At 51.2% G+C, this 19059-nt stretch overlaps 1 protein-coding gene and 1 non-coding gene across 2 annotated transcripts; both read left to right on the forward strand.

Annotated features, from left to right (window-relative positions):
• The first annotated feature begins 404 nt into the window (after positions 1-404).
• Positions 405-476, forward strand: TRNAA-CGC (transfer RNA alanine (anticodon CGC)). Its single transcript has one exon. It is a non-coding gene; the product is annotated as a tRNA-Ala (tRNA).
• A 13507-nt stretch (positions 477-13983) lies between these two features.
• LOC132247476 (olfactory receptor 2B6-like) lies at positions 13984-17331 on the forward strand. The gene has a single exon (XM_059720206.1). The coding sequence runs from the start codon at positions 14398-14400 to the stop codon at positions 15433-15435; it is 1038 nt and encodes a 345-aa protein (XP_059576189.1). The 5' UTR covers positions 13984-14397; the 3' UTR covers positions 15436-17331.
• The last annotated feature ends 1728 nt before the right edge of the window (positions 17332-19059 follow it).

Consider the following 19059-nt stretch of genomic DNA (forward strand, 5'->3'; position numbering starts at 1 on the left):
CCCCCTCACTGCTTACAGCTGTTGCATGTCTGACAGGCTTGGGTTTGGTGCTTAGCTTTGGGCAGTTGGGCTTGATGTGGCCTGACTCCCCACAGTTATAGCACCCCCTCTTTTCCAGATTGGGTGGTTTGTCTGAATCTGGGGCCACCTTGCTCTCAGCAGCAGGTGGCCCTCTTTCCCCTTTTGACAGTCAGTAAATTTAGGTACAGTTTGCAACCCTGACCAGGACTCAGCATGGCCTTGCCCTACACCTGGGCAACATTCAATGCAGACAAAGGCCCAGGTCAATAGGAAGGTGAGCGAGGACTACAGCTCTCCAAACATGGATTCTAGCACGTGGCCACTGGGCTACAGGTGGGGGAGAGTGAGAGCGAGTGAGAAGCAGAGCTCAATGTAGGTGGAGTGGGGATGTAGCTCAGTGGTAGAGCGCATGCTTCGCATGTATGAGGTCCTGGGTTCAATCCCCAGCATCTCCATTTTTTCCGGTAGACAGGAGGTCCCTCCATACCGGGCGGACAAAAACTGTCTTGCAGACAGATCTGGCCTTTGGAGGGGCTTTATACCACCCATAGGGGTGGAGGAGACCCAACACATCACAATCCCCCATTTCCACCTGCACTGAAGCTTTCTTCTCTGTAAGTGCATCTACATGAGACATTTACTGTGGAGTTGCCTAGGTAGTTGTGCAGTAAATGTCTCTTGTCTACACATGCACCCCTATTTGGCTGGACTAAATTAACTAACTCTGCAGCAGAGTAGTACTTATAAATTACAGTACAGTCAGACCCCGAGTTACGCGGGGGACACGTTCCTGAAAAACACCGTGTAAGTTGAAACCATGTGTAACCCGGGCGGTACTCCAAAAGGTACCCCCTCTCCAATTGAAGGGATCAGAGCAGGTGCACAAGCGCTGTGGGAGGTGTAGGGATTCTCCTCCCCCTATAGAGCAGAGCCAGACCACCACTGGGGACCTGAAGAAGCTGCTGCTGCCATTGGTGGTGGTGGCAGGAGATGGGGGTGGGTAGTGAGCGGCTGGACGTGGAGCCTCCGCTTTGCCCAGCTCTGTGCTACCGCTGCTCTGCCCAGCTCCGCAGGGCCCTGCAAAGCACAGGGCCCAGGGGGGTTGCCCTGATTTCCCCCCTGCTCTCCCCCGCGCCCCCCCCCCCCCCCAACCGGGACAGCCCTGCTCACCGATCCTCGTTTTTGGTATCCTAGGCCAGGAGCTTCACACTACACTTCTGCCAGATGGGGATTTCACATGGGAAGATGGTTGTTGCATCAAGAAGCAGGAGCTGCAGGGAACTACAAGGCTGGTGCTTGGTGGCAAATCATGGTGACAGCCCAGGACAAGGACATTTCCTTGGGAGCCCAGGTCTTTTCTGATTCAAACTCCCTGGGTTTGAAAAAGGGAAGTGTCCTTAACTTCCCACCAAGCATCCAGCAGTGCTAGCACATTTTGGATCTTTTCTTCATCCCTTCTTCACATCCTTTGAAATACTCCAGTTGGCATTTGTAGGCATGGGAATCTGCACTCAGGGGGTTTCTGAATTCAAAGGAAAGAGCCTAACTTGGTAATGGCAGCCTCCCAAGAGTGTCTAACTGTTTCCTCTGAGCCTGTTGGTAGGCCCACCCAGAATAGGCACCCAGTGAAAAGGATGGAGATGCAGCATGGCAGAAGAGTAATGCTGTTCCTCCAACTCTACAAGAGCTCGCAGTTGACAGTAGCATGGCCTGGCCCGTTGGACAGGTGCCTTGGATAGCCCACAAGGGACGGTGGCCTCAGGAAGGGGAAAAAGGAATTGTCAATCACTGCCCTGAAACCTTGGTTACAATTATACCTTTACCAGTGTGTTTTCAGTGCCAGGCCCCAGGGGACAGAATGAGCCGGACATCCTGCTTCATGGTTCAAGGGTTTCCCCGTTCTGCAGGCATCTCCACCAAGTGCTACAGAAAACCATTCCAAGGGACAGGCGACCACTGCCCAGAGCAGCTCCATGCAGCTGAAGGGATGGTGACAAACAGCCAGTGTCCATCTGAGAGACCAGGAGGAGTCCCTGAGTTCTGGGGACTTCTTCAGAAAGACGGCCATGGGCTGTCCCTCAAGCCACAGTAAAACAGTGCGCCATGCTGTGTGGTGCTCTGTGTCCTGTGTTGGGGAGCCTTGGGGACTTTCTGTACAGTTTCTGATGCCTGCCACCATGTATTTTCCCCCAGAGCCCCATAGCTCATTGGCTGTCAAGGGACACAGCTCCTTAGCTTGTGGGTGTGGGGACTGTTCCCTTACCCTGCTCCCACTTTGGGGATTCCAGCTTCCTTGATCCCACCCACCTCTCTGCCCACATTGCTGCTCTGCAGCCACTGCTTGTGCCCTCCATCCATCCTTCTCTCTTCTCCAACTCCAGGCATGCTGCTCTGGCCTTGCGGAGCTCTTCACGCGTCCTCTTTCCCTACTTCCTATTCCCAGTCCCAGTCAGTGTACGGGCTCCCGCTGACCTCATGCATGACTTACTTGGGGTCGGCTGTGCTCCCCTGTCACAGTCCACCCAGCTCATGCCCTGGAGCCCCATTCTGTGGGTGGTGCCATTGCAGGTGGCAAGGAGTGAAGCCCTTTGAGGACTGTGTTTCGCACAGCCATGGGGCAGAGGGTACCCTCTGCTAGGTGGTATTGGCTAAATGTGAACTGAGGTCCTTTTCAAACCTGAAATGCTATGTTTCTTTCAGGCTATGATTCTACAGAGGAAGGCAACCTCTCCACCCAGGCCATACCACTGAGCAAAAAGGAAGGCCCTCTTTCTGGAGCATGAACTACCAGCTTTTTCAGCAGGTGCATTGGCACTGTGGCAGAATGCCACCTCTGTCTCTCCCCAAAAACTCTGCTATGTGACAATTTGGTTAACATGGCCCTGGAGAGGGAAGACATCCCATCTCTTTAGTTAACCCTGAGTTGTAACCTGAGCTGGATACATTGCTGAGGGAGTGGGGAAACCTGCTCCCTCTGCCTACATGGCTGGCATCACATTCAGGGCTTAGCCTCCCTATTGTTCCAAGCAATGCCAGTCTACCTGGCCACCAGTGATGCATTTCAAATTCGTTGGCTGGCAGCCAACAGGTGCTGGCCTCCATTGGACCGTGTAAATAAGGTCATAAGGTTTACATAAGTTAAGGACAGACCAGGAGAAGGGGCAGTAGTCATTATGAAAGAACTCAGAGAGAAAAGCTGGACCATCTGAAATTTGCTCTCTCTCTTGAAACTCACGATCAATGAACTGCCTGCCTCCAGAGGGAATCCCCACCTGCCTCTGGATGATACTCGTGAGTAAGCTACCTGAGATCTAACTAGATATATACCTTGCAGTAACTCAGATGCGTGATCAAAGGCTACAAAGCCACCCCGTTTGCTCTATGGGATTTCTTTGATATGACTCTAACCTGTATCCTATTCCAAACCTACTCCTTGTCACCAATCAAGTTCTCCTGTATACCTAGCACGGGAGACTTAATGGGACAGTAGCTAGATTTCTGCTGCAGATGAAGGGAAGCACCCCAAGTTCTTGAAGTGGGTCGAGTACCCTCAAGGGCTACTAGGCCTGTGTTTCCCAGGGGGCACAGAGCCAGGATCAGTCCAGACCCTGGGTGGTGGCGGCGTTACCCCCAGGGTAGCGGCTGTGCTCCAGGAAAGGGGTCGGCCAGACTTGAGGCGCTCCCAGGGAGGCACTCGGAGCCTGGAAGGTGATCGGGTGCAATGAGGTGGGTGGCTCAGCACAGGAGCTCCCCCTACTTGCCTGCCACAGGCACATCCATCAAAATCCCCAGCCTTGGCTCCAGTCAATACGTAATACTTCTGAGGAAGGCTTAAAAATGTCATGAGACATGTAGTTGAGAGTGGGGCAGGAGGCAATGAGCAGAAGCCTGGGAAATACCCATGGTACAACATAGGCATAGCTTTTCCTCGATCCTCTGTGAGGAGTTGCTGCACAACCTCTTGAACAACTCCACTGATGCAGAGTCCACAACTTCCCTAGGCAGGCTCTTCCCCTGTGGAGAAACTTTCCCTGATATTCAACCTAATCCTCTTTTGCTACAGCTTCAGAGCATTGGCCTGCATCCTCCTCTCTGCAGCAAGAGAAAAACAGTGCTTTCCTTCTTCTGTATGGCAGCCCTGCTAGTACTGCAAGACTGCCATGATATGCCCTTGCTTCTACAGCCTCTTATTGTATGATTTGCTGTTGAGGTCTTGGACCATCGTAGCTGCCCACCTCTGGACCCTCTCTAACTTCTCCCTGTCTGTTTTAAAAGACAGAAGCCAGAACTGTTCACAGTCCTCTGGACAAGACCAAACCAAGTTTGAGCCAACATGCACTAAACACTCCCTAATCATGCCCACCTCTTTTTGGTGAGGCATTTGAACTTGCTTGCATGCTTATCCCTGCAGACTCACAGGCACTCTAGAGATCTACCAAGACATCCCAGTTATTCATCCCTTGTTAGCATGCTCAGCCTTCTTATACTTGTATTTATGATGTCCTTTTTTTTTAAAGTTGAAGTTCCTTGAACTCAGTTCTTAAAAATAAGTACAGACCAGTTTGCCCAACTCTGACAAGGCCAATGAGGACATACTTTTCTTTTCTGCGTCTGGGTTAAGGATTAGATCACTGCACCTCAGGTGGGGCATGATGCCACAACCCCTGGCTTTAAATGCAAGTATCTTATCCATTAGGCGACTGGGGCTGAGGCTCTGGCTGCCCCTACTACATAAAAATTAGTTTCCTGGGTCAAATCACAGATCCCTCTTGTTCAGCATCCTGTGTCAAGCAGTGCTTGACTGTGGATGCTGAAAGGCAGTGCAACCAGGATCAGACCAAGGTATTTTGCAATTTTCCTCTCCGTCTTGCAGCCTCCAGGGTTTGCAGTCTAGGAAGCTCTGATTCAGAGGCTGCATGCTTTAGAAGCAGTTGCTGGGTTGCCACCATGCTCTCGAGGAGGGGAACATGTCTCTCTTGAACTACAGAAGCCAGGTTCTGTGGTTGCTGGACATCAGCATGTGTGTCAGCCGTGTTGCGCTGATCATCCTCTATGCCATCCTTGGGGAAGCCAGGCACCTAATCAGGGACAAGGTAAGCAGAGGGTTGGGCTCAGGGAGTGGGTGGGGGGGGCATAGGGCCCCTCACCTCTAGGCTACTTCATCAGACTGCCACTTGGTGGCCTGGGGAAACAAGTGTGAAAGCAAATGCGAACCTTGGAAAGTGCCTTTCAGAAAGGAGTTTGTTCAGCTGTATGCTCAGGATGGCACCAGTCTGTCCCCTGCACAAATACAGCCCCTTCAGCTGCAAATCTCTAGGCAGGACCTATGACAACACATAAAACTCCATCAGGAGAAGCTGCCATGGCCTAGGTAAAGGGGGAGGGTGGCGTGGCGAGCGCTGACCGGGGTCGTGGACCACCCGCAGATGCTGCCAGCAACATTGGCAGCCTCCAGCAGGGATCGCGGACTGCCCGCAGATGCCGCCAGCGGCGTTGGCAGCAGGGTGGGGAGCGGCAACTAGCCTGCAAGCACCACCGACAGTGTTGGCGGCACCTTTCTGTAGGGGGTGCACCGCCACACTCAGGGTTTGTATGTACAGCCACATGCACCCACTACGCGTCACCCTTGACTCAGGCAATACCTTGTCAAGCTGGAGGACTTCTGGAAACATGCCACAGATGTCATCAGTTGTGCTGAGACATGCATCCCTGCCTGTGCTACAGCTCTGCCATGGGCATGATCCACTGACACAGGCTCTTGTCTCCCTATGACTGGAGCTCCCCCTGCCCCCCTACTCTCAGGTCTCCTGCCCTGAGGGGAGCACTCCCTGGGGTCCCTGGAAAGCTCTTCCTCAGGCAGGAACAGAGCCTGAGACGGGGGTGGGTCCATGGTGCAGAGCAGTGGTGTGTAGGGGCTGGTGAATGCAAGTAGACATAGTTTTGTATATGAGGTCATGGCTTTTTGCCCCCCACCCCCAACCCTCTGTCTGTCCAGCTATGTCCGTGCTCCACCACCCCCTGCTCTAATGACTAGGCCCTCCTCACCTCCCAGACCTTGGCAGAGAGCCCAGGAGTCCAAGCACCCAAGCCCTGCCTTCTCTAACCTCGTCCTTCTCCCCAAGACCATTTTGACCTAGCTCACTTGGCACTCACTGGTCTCAGTACAAGTTGATGCACACTGAGTCCACCCGCCCAGGCTGGCCCTGGCAGCCCAAACCCCAAACCCCAGGTCCTGGGCTCCTGCCCTTCCTCACAGCTGCGAGGGTCCTGCCCACTGGTGTCAAGTGGCAGCACTGCAGGGTGTGCAAGACAGCAGACAGTCCCCAAGGGTGGCCCTTCCCTCCACTCATGCCGTGGAGACCGCCAGGAAGAAGCCGAAAGGATTTGGCCATGGCCTGCTGCAGAGTTGAATGAACTCCGTGTGCAGATGAGATGGGATTGTGGTCTGGGGGCAAGGGTGGTGACATTTGATTTAGGAGGCAGCATCAAAATGCTTCACAGAGAAAATCCCATGGGACAGGGAAGGGAGGCCAGAACCGGAGAGCGACCTCTGACCCACACAACAACTGACCCCAGAGCAGAAGGATCCGACTGCCTGAAAAATACCAACAGTGCGGGGCCAGGAGTGAGGAAGTGACCCTGCAGAGCAGAGGGGCAGCCCCACACCAGATTGGGGTGCCAGGGCTGACACAGGGAGCAGTGACGTGGACACGCAGTGCATCCCATCTTCATCATTCAGTGCTGAGGAAGAGCTCTGCATCTGTGATAGAAACACGTGTGCACATTAGGGTGAGCATTGTACTGGGGTGTAGCTGGGAGTCCTGTGGATTTGCTTGACAATACATTTTATCAGTCAAACCCCAAACTTAAGAAATGCAGCTGACAAGCTTTTGGGCACAAGATGCCCTTACTGAATCTGCATCTTACTTCTCCACCACCTCTGCCCAGATTTCAAGTCCCTCCAAGAAAAGATATTCTCAAAATTGTTTTTGCTCCTAGTGTTATTGTTCATATTTAACAACGCAAACTGAATGTCATTGGAAATATACAATTTAGTGATTACTTATTGATAACACTTAAGCAGTCATTGCTAACATGTTGATTAATTGTTGGTGGTATAAAGACTGGGTAATGCAACAAGTTCCATGGCCTTGTAACATCTCTCCCTACTCTTTATAGTTTCTCGCTGTTTTGTCCTCACTGTTTTGTTGGTTCAACCTGGGCCTTGAATGGGGACTATTTCCCCACGTGGAGGGAGCCTGGAGCACGAGGGTGAGAATCACGTCCTCTGGGGCAGGGATCTGCGCTGCTGGCCTCACCGCCCTTTGTTGGGAGCTGGCTGATGTCACAATGCTGCCCGGCTGCCCTGGTGCCCACTGCGACCTGGAGTGCCCAGGCGAGGGCAGCAGCCCTGGTGAGCTCCTGGCAGTCTCCTTTCTTTAGTCTGCTTGTTTTCAGGACTGATGGATCCGTCTGGGCACACGGTGCCCCCAACCGAGTGTGAATCTGTGGGGCAGCCTCTGGGTCCATTTCCAGCCCACAGACTGTTTCCTCTCGTCTGTGACCATGATCCATCCATGCCCGCACGGCCCAAGGACTGGAAAGAGCTGGCCCCTAGGGCAGCCCTGGCTGAGGTGAGGACTAGAGCCCAGTGGCCCTGGTGTGAGGAAGGAGAAGGGCAATGCCAAGGAGGGTGGAAGAAATGGCTGTGATGAGAGAGCCGAGTGGCTGTGGAGAAAGGGGCAGGAGCTTTTGCCCCCTAGGGGACCCCAACTCTGATCTGCCTCAGGGGAGGGCATTGCCTGGCTCTGGGGCAAGGCATGGGGCGAGGGGCCTCCCCCTCCTGGGCTCAACTCACCCATTCTCTACATACAACATCCTCTCCTCTCTTGTCTGCAGAGACTTCAGGATTTGTTGTGCTCTTGGGCTAGACTGTGCAGAAACAGTCATTTTTTTCCACTCCTGGGACCCAACTGCTGGGAATCCACTGATTTTCCTTAGGAAAGTTGCAGACAGAGAAGGTACTGGGTGGAGTAGGGGTGGGACATTGCATTTACTTACTCATCAAATTATAGGCCTGGAAGGACCCTCAGTATGTCCTTTATTTAGAGCCCAGCCAGGTGTGGGGTGTGCTGGATTGAGGCTGTGTGCACGGGTCCCTGTTGTGACCTAGCCAAGTGACTATCTAAACTGCTCTTCATTTGCACACTTGCTAACTGCGCACTCAAATCCTTCCGCCATGTTCCTGTTCCCTGACCATTTCTATCAGCCTGCTCCTCTTCGCTTAAGTCTCCCACTCTTCCCCCACCCCATTTGGGGTCTGTAAGAGACACATTGTGACATCATCCCTGGTGTCCTTCCCTCCCGCTGACTGGTTAAACTCCCATTGCAATGTCAATGTCACCGTTTCTTTTCCCAGCTTCCCAGTTTGGAGGTCTCCAACACACCCATTCTGACATTGTTATTTCCCCCTCCCCGCAACTCCCTGGTTTGGTGTTTGTCATAGCGATGCATTCTGACATCACCCGTGCAGTCTGCCCATCCCCCAGGCTATTTGGAGGTCTGTAGTAATTGTGCATTATGACATCATCCTTGCTGGTCCCCATACCTGGATTTGATGGGCTGTAATGGGCACAGGTTATGGCAACACCCTCTCTCTTTTCCTCCCCCCATTCCCTAGTAGGACATCATCCTTGTTTTTTTTCCCTGTCCCCCATCTGGTTTGGTGCTTTGTAACAGATGCTCCTTCTCATGTTACCCATGGTGCACCCTTCGCCCCACACCCTCCCGCCCCTCCCCGCTTATGTTTTATCTGCTGTAATTTGTATAACCTCCTCCAGGTATGTCATGGCTTGTTGCAATGGAGGGAAGGGAAAAGGCATCCATTCAAGTTAAGAAATTGAATAGGTCTGGGCCTAGGCAGTGTTGGCTCTAGATTGTCTACCAATTAGAACCGCTCGAATTGAAACACCCTCCCTCCGTACCCAAGCATGTCTATAGGCAGCCTTTGTGGTTTTCTGACATTTTGAACACTTGATACTTTGCCATATGCTGTGGTCATGTGCAGCTTAGCCACAAGTTGGGGGCTGGGGGCAGGAGTCACAGGATGGGATTCTCTGGTCTCTGTTACATGGCAAGTCAGGGAAGATGGTGACAATGGGACCTTCTGGCCTAAATGCTGGGGAAAGGGCAAGAAGGAAGAACATCAGGTACCAGCTTCTGTTCTCCATCTCCACATCAGCATAACAAAGCACCAAGACACGTCCTTTGGAGCGCAGAAAGAAGCCTTGGGATGCTGCCTTGCTCTGCCCCTCTGCACTTCGTGTCTGAGACAGTGAAATCAAAGTCATCAATTGTTCTGCTGCATTTCTCAGTTTGCCTGTAGTACTCATTGTTATCTTAACAAGCCCCAGTGGAGCTCATTTATAGGACAAATAATAATGCCAAGGGCCCAGGAGCTGCTCCTTTTGGGTAACCGGTTCCAGGTGGAAGGAAAAGGAGAACAAATGCTGGAGAGGAGTCTGTTTATTAAACTTTTTGGCAAACTTTGCTTCAGTGTGCCAAATCTCTCTCTAGTGCTTCCTGGCCATTGAGATCAGGGATGGGAAGTAATGACAACATCCTGCCCGCCCCTTGGCTCTGCCTAGATCCTCTGCTCAAGAACATTCCCAAATGTGTGGTCTTGTCTCCTAGTGAATGATGTAGCTGATGGGACAGCCGGGATTCACCATCTTCAAGTCAGAGAAATTTTCACCTGGTAAAATCAGGAACAAAACTCCCCCTGGCTTCAGTAGGAACCTGATTCCATACCCCAGCCCCAACGCCCTAATATTGTGGCACCCGTCCATCCTTAATGCAAGGGACATCATAAAACTCCCAGCAGGCAGCAGCCTGATATTTGTAGCAATGAGGACCTGGGTCCCAGGGACTGCTGGAGGCCACGTGGGACGGTGGACACTGACTGAAGGGGCAATGTGCAAACAAGGAGGCCCTGCCTCTATTGGGAAGCCAACCAGCTGCTGCTGGGAATTGCTGCTGCCTCATGCACTACCACTGTCCAGTGCACAGAGCCGCCCTCTTAGGCTCTGGTGTAAGGGGCTCAGCTCCACTGACGTCCCTAGGGAATCATCTCCTTTTGCTACCAGAGAGCATGACTCTGTGACACATTTGACCTATCCCACTTCTTAGGTATTGCACACTCTTGGGCCAAAGTGTTCAAACACTGGTGTCCAGAGTTAGTTGCCCAAGTACAGCCTGTGACACCTCCATAAAAGTCACCTGGTTTTCAGGGTGTCTCAGGCCACAGTGGCAGGAGGAGAACTGCCCTTCGCACAACCATGTCGTCTGGTGAAGTAGCCTCTGGAAAGGTTTAGTTACCCAACTCCAGGCCCCCAAGCTGGAGGGTTTCTGCAGGAGTTTCTGCACTCCCTGACCCCTTCCTTGTCACACTTTAGGCAAACAAGTGCTCTTCACTTGGGCTGTTCTGCCCAGCAAGCCAGGTGCCGTGCGCCGTGCAGGACACAGCGCCATGGGCTGCCCAGCCTTACCAGGCTGCTTCACTATTCCTGTAGCTCCCATGAGACAGCCGGATAATTAATTTTGGATTAGCGCTCTGTGCACGTGTGTGCTGGGTGGAGCTGTTAGGGTAGATTGTCACATTTCTGCTTGAGGTTGCACCTGCCTGAATGCGCATTATAGTATTATTTAAACTTTTGTTTTATATTTAGCCTTACTTTACCATTGCTTAAGTATTGTATAGCCTTATTATTATTGGAACTTGTCATTTTCCCGCTGTCTGCAATATCAGCTGGCCTTGAGCTGTTCTCACATTACAGCCTCTTGCAGGAAGCTGATGCCCTTGAGTTTACTTGCATGTTGTTTCTTTCCTTTTTATCACTGAGAAGTTTGTCTAACATAACATAGTATTAGCCTTGTTACCAGCTCAGACTAACTGAACTTGGCACTAACCAGCTGAATCAGAGGGTTGAAATGATTGGATGTGTTAATGAAACGTGATGAGAGGAGACCAATGGACAGCAGGCAGATTGGGACACTGGAAAAAGACCAAACTGAGATGTGGACATGTGATGGGTCTGTTGAACCCAGTCACAGGATGGGATTCTCTGGAAGCAAAGAGTCATCAGAGAAGTGAAGTTGAAGAAAGCATAAAATGGGGCAGCAAGAAAGTTAAGGGTGTCTCATCATAAATCCAGCCTTCAACACCTGTCTGAATTTTACCAGCCATAAAAACGTTCCACTGATACAGCCTCTGCCTTCAGGAAGTGACGTGCCACCGTTTCTCTGGAGCAGGGTTACCATCTGGAAATTGGGTGACCTCATTGTACTAAGTGTTTTTCTCTCTCTTGGATGGCACCAAATTATGGGGAAGCGTGGTCACACTTGAAGATAGGCCACAGATATAGGTGGACCTAGATAGGCTGGCAAGTTGGGTTGATCGGAAGCACATGAAGTTCAACATTGAGAAATGTAAAGTGCTCCATCTGGGGACGAACAACCCCCTACACACCTACAGGCTTGGCGGCACCAAATTGACCAACACTACGAAGGAAAGGGACCTGGGGGATCTGGAAAAACGTCTTCACAGTTAGGGTGTCCGGACTGTGGAATAAGCTCCCCCCAAGAGGTGGTGCAATCGCTTACCCTGGAAATCTTCAGGAGGAGACTGGACAGTCACCTTGCTGGGGTCACCTGACCCCAGTTACCTTTCCTGCTTGGTGCAGGGGGCTGAACCCGATGATCTTCCAAGGTCCCTTCCAGCCTTACAATCAATTAATCTATGAACCTCTCACTAGATAATGCCCCCCTTAGGCAAGAGGTCACAAAGAATGCCCTCCATGTCTATAGCATACTTCGGAGATAAAAATTATGATGCAAACTTTCCGATTCACCCTCATACAATATCAGCATACGTGCCCTTGTCCACCAGAGGAAAAAGGCCATTGTTTGAGACGGGGCTATGTTGGAAAATAGCTGTGCGTTCAATATCAATGCATACCTTATCTGTGCATAGTTAATTCTTTTTTTTTGATAATATTAAGAAAACAGGAGGAATTACTTTTGGACTGACCATTGTAGTAATGCATGAGACATTTCTATTCTGTCCATTGTGTTCCCAGCATCAAACCCAGTTATGTGGCTACCTCACGGTATAACGTACTGTGAGTTCACAGCTTATCCCGTGTTTGTGCTGCAAATTAACTTGGAACTATCTCTACTCAACGTGCAGTTTACAGCTGAGTTAAAAAAAGAATGATTATATCTTAATGTGCCCTAATACAGAAAGCTCCAAAAGAGGTTTCTGAAAGGAGAATAAAGTGAAAACAACACACTCCCTTCAATTATGGGGTTCACAGTAACCCTAAAGAGCTAATCCAAAAGAACTGTGTCGTCCTAAGTATGACGTATGATGAGAGCTATCTACCATCAAAACTATGCCTTGATTTAATTCTGTGTTTGGGACACCATCCCTGGAGCATTCTGCATCTCTCTGAGCCTAATAATACAGAGCTGCATTAGCAGGTGCAGCCTTCTTTCAATGGAGACTCAAATGGTTAATCCTTTGGAGTCATTCCAGTAAGATTTTCCTTGTTTCATAGCATCAGCCCTTTCAGACAGTTGCGGCATCATTAGTCAGTCTGCTCTGAATCTCCGAGTTTCTACTTAATCTCTGAGTCGACCCACTGTTTATGTTAGGTACATTGTAAGCCCATCATTTCGGCCAGATGAAGCCGTCTGCAAACCCAGGATTGTAAGTGGCTTTCACCCTGCTCAAATGCTGACATCTGAACTAGACTGCATGGTAGCAGGTGAGTTGAGATTCCCTTTGATTACCTTTTTGTGCCTGTTTCTGTCTCTGCTGACTCTTGGGACTTCCAGGGCCGGCAGTCTGCACAGATGAGGGGCTCTGTCCTGGCTGGCACTGTTCTCCCTCAACTCCAAATGACTTCCCTGGGACACAGCTCAATGAGGGGCTGAGCCCACAGCTTGTGGTCCTGTGAGTCTAACAAATCCCAAGTATACAAAGAGCTATGCATGGCCAGGGTGTGTCCGGAGCAGAAGTGAGATCCATAATCTTTTCCAAGATTGCTGTGTGAGGCTTTGCTTTCTGTTCCTTACGAGGAGCACCGAGTCTCACCAAGTCTCCTCCATACTGCAGCAAGTGCTCTCGTGTGTGTGCCAGGCACATCTGCAGGGGAACAGCACTGCCATGATCCACTTCAGAAACCAGAGCTATTCTGCTTTTCTGAATCAAAAGTCAGACTTGCTTTGGCAACATGGTCCTAATGTTACTTGAGACATTCGAGTGATCAGTCACTTCCTGCTCTTGGCTTTTCCCCTAACGCTGCACAGAAAGCACTGGCAGACTCTTCAAAGTTAAAGGCAGAAGAAGGATGTGCAGTGTACCTTCACAAACAGGTCACCTTTCTGCCTAGGGTCCAGTCCAGGATATGGGATGCTCTCTCATCTCTGGTCTCTTACAGTCAAATTTGGATACCCAAACTCATTCTGGATAGCCCCTTCCTCCATTGAGGTGCATGGAACAGTTCAGGATGGCAGGGGTGCTGAGTGTGTGAGGGGCCATGGCAGTCTGGCACACCCTGTGGTGTGCAGAGAGGAAAGTGAGAAGAGCAAATCACCCCACTAAAATATCATCAGCTCTACAGAGCTCCCTATGTTCACTCACTGTGAGCCAAAATCTCTCACCCTTCCTTACTTTGGGAAGTACCGCTGCAGGTAAATGGCTGCTCCACGTGTAAGCAGGAAGTCATGGTCCTGCGGAGTGTTTCTTGGCTGGTTCGTTTGGTGATCTAGAATGAAATTCTCAAAGCATGTACTCCGGGAAGCTAGGGCAAGAGCAAGGTTGTTTTTTGATTGAGAGAAGACGGAGGAAAAAAATCAAGAGAGAATATCATACACAGCATTTGTTTTTTGTTGTGCTGAATGCAAACACTGCATGCATGAGCTAGGTATAATCTGGGGTCAGTTCTGATGCACTGGGCATATTATGCTTATGGTAGTCTTTGTAAATGATTACCACACTCAGACCTGGGCGTTCTTTCCACCTCTGGCCGTGTGTCACCGCTCAGTTCAACATCCACCAAGTCCCAACAGGATTTTTGTCTCCCTTTTCCAGCTGATATGCAGAGGAGGTCTCTCAAACTGCATAGTTAAAACCTGTGTGTCCAACTCAAGAGGTGACAGGTTCAATCTTTTCCCCTACCCGTCGTGCAACATTTAATAACATCAGGGTCTATTCCCATGCTGTCATTCTAACCCACAATTCCTTTTGTCCCTTTCTGCAGGCCTGTGCATATATGTCCGTCCACATTTGGCCTACGCAATTCTGGGTCTAGCATGGAGAGCAAGGTGGGAAAGAGGAATCACAGCATGGGCAGAGAGGTCATTCTGCTGGGAATTTCTGACCAGCGAGAGCTGCAGTGGCTCGTTTTTGTGGTGTTTTCCTTGGTCTATGCTGTGACTGTGCTGGGAAACCTCACTATAATCACACTGGCCTCCTTGGACTCTCAACTGCACACCCCTATGTACTTCTTCCTCAGCAACCTGGCCTTCTTGAACTTGTGCTATGTTTCTATTGTGGTCCCGAAAATGCTGACTAACATCCTGACAGGGAGCAAGAGCATTTCCTATGAGCTGTGTGCAGCGCAGGTCTGCATCACTTTGTTCCTGGGCTCCACTGAATACCTCATCCTCATGGTGATGGCTTTTGACCTCTATGTAGCCATATGCAACCCCCTGCGCTACAATACTGTCATGGACAGGAGAGTGTGCATCAACCTGGCAGCAGCATCATGGGCAATTGGCATCCTGGCAACAGCCATTCCTTCACCTTTCTTGTGGCCAGTGCTGTGTGGCCCCAATGTCATCAATCATTTCTTCTGTGAAACCCCAGCCCTGGTCAAGTTATCCTGTGCGGACACCTCCAGCACAGAGAAAATGATGTTTATAGGGGGTTTCTTCACCCTCATGTTCCCTCTCTTCCTTGTCCTGATTTCTTACATTGGCATCATTCGGGCTATACTGAAGATTGGCTCTGCTGTGGGGCGCAAGAAAGCCTTCTCCACATGCTCCTCTCACATGACTGTGGTGACCATATTCTATGGGACGGGGATGTTCATGTACATGCAGCCCCAGGCACAGCACTCCCCAGACAAGGACGAGGTGGTTTCTGTCTTCTACGCTGTTCTCAACCCCATGCTGAATCCCCTTATCTACAGTCTGCGCAACAGGGAGGTGAAGGGAGCCCTGGGCAGAGTGCTACAAAGGTACGAGGCCTTTACTGGGACGGAGATGGGAGTCAGCTGTGAAATCAGATTCAACTGCGCCCCCTATAAAACCTTGGGCGTAAGGAAAGGACAGGACAGCAGCAGTTAGTGTTGATCTCACTGTATGTTTGGGAGACAGTCCCTGCACATAGTGCAGGGGGGGGGTGCGGGATTTCTGCAATTGCGCGTCATCAAAGGGTCACCTGGCTCAAAGAGTTCATTACTTGGAATTATTCCACTGTCTTGTAACATCGGTCCTGTTAGGGTGCCGTGTCAGTCAGATGCGAGTGCTGCGGTCCTAGGATGAGCTGGTGGGCATTTTGGTTGTGTTTATAAGAATCCCACACTTTTGGCCAGGAGAACCCTCCAGCAGGCACAGCATAGGATGCTGGTTGTCCCAGCTCATCTGAAGTTGCAGGTGAGTTGGGACGCTTTCCAAATCCCATTTTGTATCCCCTCCGTCGTCTCTGTTGACTCACTCAACTGGAGTGCTTGGGACACAGCCTGTTGAAGCCACCAAAATGTTAGTCCCGTGAGTCTATTCTAGTCCTCACTAGCAACACCTCAGCATGAGAGCGGGGATTCCCTTAGATCTCCTTTTTGTGCCTGCTGCTCTCTCTGATGACTCTTGGACCTTCCCGGGTCAGTAATAGGTGCAGATGTGGAACCCCATACTGTGAGGGACTGGACTCCTGCAACTCCCACTGAATTCCCAGGCTGGGGACTGAAAAGTCAAAGGGACTGAACATCATAGCAGGATACTTTTTTCCACTTGGAGCAGAGAATTGGCTAATAAATAGATGTGAGACTGCAGAAATAGCGAGGGGCTTTGAGAAAAGCTGGGACTGCTCACGGTACCTGTGGGGGAGATGGGTAGAGAACTAGACAGCTGTGCCTGTACAATGTCCCTTTCTCTGTCTCCCCCTCTCTCTTTCTCTCTCTCTTACGATCTGTTTTGTCTGTCTGACTGTTGCACAGAGGCTGTTAAATCTCTGATCTTGTCCATCTTTTCCTTGGAGGAAACAAAGTCTGGGTAGGAGCAGACACTTCTGAAAACTGCCCTGGTGGGAGAGAGTGGGCAGTGTCGTGGCAGGAGCTGCAATTGAGAGGTAGCTCCAGATCAAACGTTGTCTGCAGATGCAGGTGGTGGACACCCTTAAAGACACCGATTCCTGCCATGGAAGGTGTCTTGGAGAGAGGGTGTGAGAACCTTGAATTGGGATTATTGTGGCAGTAGCAGGTTTTTCTTCTAGCACCTCTGCTCTGCTCACCAGGGCACTCCAAGGGAAGACAAGATCCAACAGCCACAAACTCCTGGAAGACCATTTTGAGCTGGACCTAAGGAACAACTTCTTTACTGTCTGAGTCCCCAGGGTCTGGACTAGACTCCCCTCCAGATGTGGGGCAAACACCCGCTCTGGACACTTTCAAGAAACACTTGGATTCTTGCTGGGATCGTCTGACCCCAGATGACTTCCTGCTCCTTGGGTGGGTGGCTGGACCAGGTGATCTTGCGAGGTCCCTTCCAGCCTTAATATCTATGAAATCAATGAAAACCTGTGCCTACACCATGCTATAGCAAAAACCTCTCTCTTGCACCATGCAAGCTGGCTGTAGCAGAGCACCTCTGCTTTCAAGCAGCTTGACCTCATACTTTTGGGTGTGCAAGATGAGGTGAAGTGTCACAAGGCCTGGGCTGTGCCCTCCTGTACACGTCCCAGTGACCCTGCAGCTCCACCATTTTTGGCTCCATCTGGCAAAGCTCACAAGCTCTTGCTTCACCTCTCGCACATGCTCTGTGGGGTCTGATCTGAGCTGCACTAACGCTGCAGCTGCAAAATGGTGCCCTTGTTGTGTCTGGGTGCAAATGGCCTATGAGCACAGTCCCTCTTTTTTGGCATAGGCAAGGGTCCAATCACATTTCTCTTGCCCTCTCTTTTTGCACCCTGGTCTCCCAATCTAATAAATGCATTGTGTGCGCTCTGTGCACCTTAGTGTATTTTTCTGTGCATGTTTTCTCCATTAAACTTGTTATAGTGTTTGGCAGTTGTTGTTTGTCTTGATCTGTACAAGGGTTGCTAAATCTATACTACACCAGTATATCAGGCGTTTAAGAGGCAATCAGCTGTGTGGCAATATCAATACCATATTTACTCAAATCCAAAACAAGGCTTTTCCCCATTCAACATGGAGACTGAAAACCCTCACTTGGATTCAAGTACCAGCTCGAGGCAGGAGGCTGCTGCAGGTCCGGCTGCCGGCCCGGGTCACGGACAGGATGTCTCATGCAGCAGGGGTAGTGCAGGCGTGAGCGCAGGGTGGTGGTGGAAGGAGAGAGGGAGAGATCGTGTAGTGTATGGCCCGGGTGAGTGCGAGGGAGGGGGTGTGTGGTGGGGTTGTTGCACAAACGGCTAGTTTCGTGCCCCTGGAGGCTTTTCCAATATACCTCAAGGAGAGAGTCACACACACTCAGGCTGGATCCATCTTGAGTTTATTTGTTTGCAAACAGATCGACAAGGGAGTTCAATGCTCAAAGCCGAGTCGACGCCTAGCCACGCCCGAAGTTACATTTTTATACCTCTCATGAACAAGATTCCATTGTGGCAATCTGTGATTTGCTACGTTTTTCTGCAAAGTTTAGTACATGCGTAGTCCTAAAACGAGCAAGTAACAAGGGTTGCAAAATTTATGTGCAAAGCAGGCAGTAACTAATCTTTGTGTTCCCACAGGAATCAGCCTTATCGCAAACCGAACATTTGTTCGGACTGTTCCTTATTATGCTACTGATTATCTAATGCAGGAAGAAAGAAGAGAAAAAGAAACAATTTTCAGTTCTCAGCTGTGAGGCCTTTTGTGTAGTGAGATCATGAGACATTTTTGCCACAGGGTGACCCTGGCAGGAGACGGTGCAGGGACAGGGCAGCTGCTGTGGCTCTGGCTCCTGCCACAACTCTGATCCTGACCTGGGCCCCAGGCCACAACCACAACTGTCCCGCAGGGGCCGGGGTTGGAGCAGCCATCACTGGTGGTGTGCCGGGAGAGTGGCTGAGTTGAGCCCAGGAGGGGGAGGCCCCTCACCCCATGCCTACTCCAAAGCCGGGCAATGCCCTCCCCTGAGGCAGATCAGAGTTGGGGTCCCCTAGGGGGGAAAAGCACCTGCCCCTTTCTCCACAGCCACTCGGCTCTCTCATCACAGCCATCTCTTCCACCCTCCTTGGCATTGCCCTTCTCCTTCCTCACACCAGGGCCACTGGGCTCTAGTCCTCACCTCAGCCAGGGCTGCCCCATGGGCCAGCGCTTTCCAGTCCTCGGGCTGTGCGGGTAGGGAGGGATCATGGCCACAGACTGGAGGGAGCAGCCAGCGAACTGGAAATGGACCCAGAGGCTGCCCCACAGATTCACACTCGGTTGGGGGCACCGTGTGCCCAGACAGATCCATCAGTCCTGAAAACAAGCAGACTAAAGAAAGGAGACTGCCAGGAGCTCACCAGGGCTACTGCCCAGCCAGGTGGGGTTTGGGCCAAGGCCTACAGCGCCCCAGGGAGAAGCAGCACAGGGCCGTGGGTGGCTCATCTGGGGGATGGGGAGGGCCGCTGGACTTCATGGAGACAAGGAGACCCTGGAGTGAATCTCTGATCCCTGTCATGCCAGGTCATGGGGCAAGGAAGCAGTGCAGAGCGGTGAGCAACCCTGCTGGTCCCTGCCGTGCAATTCGGTTCTTCAGGGAGCAGAG

This window comes from Alligator mississippiensis, unplaced genomic scaffold (genome assembly GCF_030867095.1).
Source record: "Alligator mississippiensis isolate rAllMis1 unplaced genomic scaffold, rAllMis1 scaffold_104, whole genome shotgun sequence".
In the NCBI taxonomy this organism is placed as follows: domain Eukaryota; kingdom Metazoa; phylum Chordata; order Crocodylia; family Alligatoridae; genus Alligator; species Alligator mississippiensis.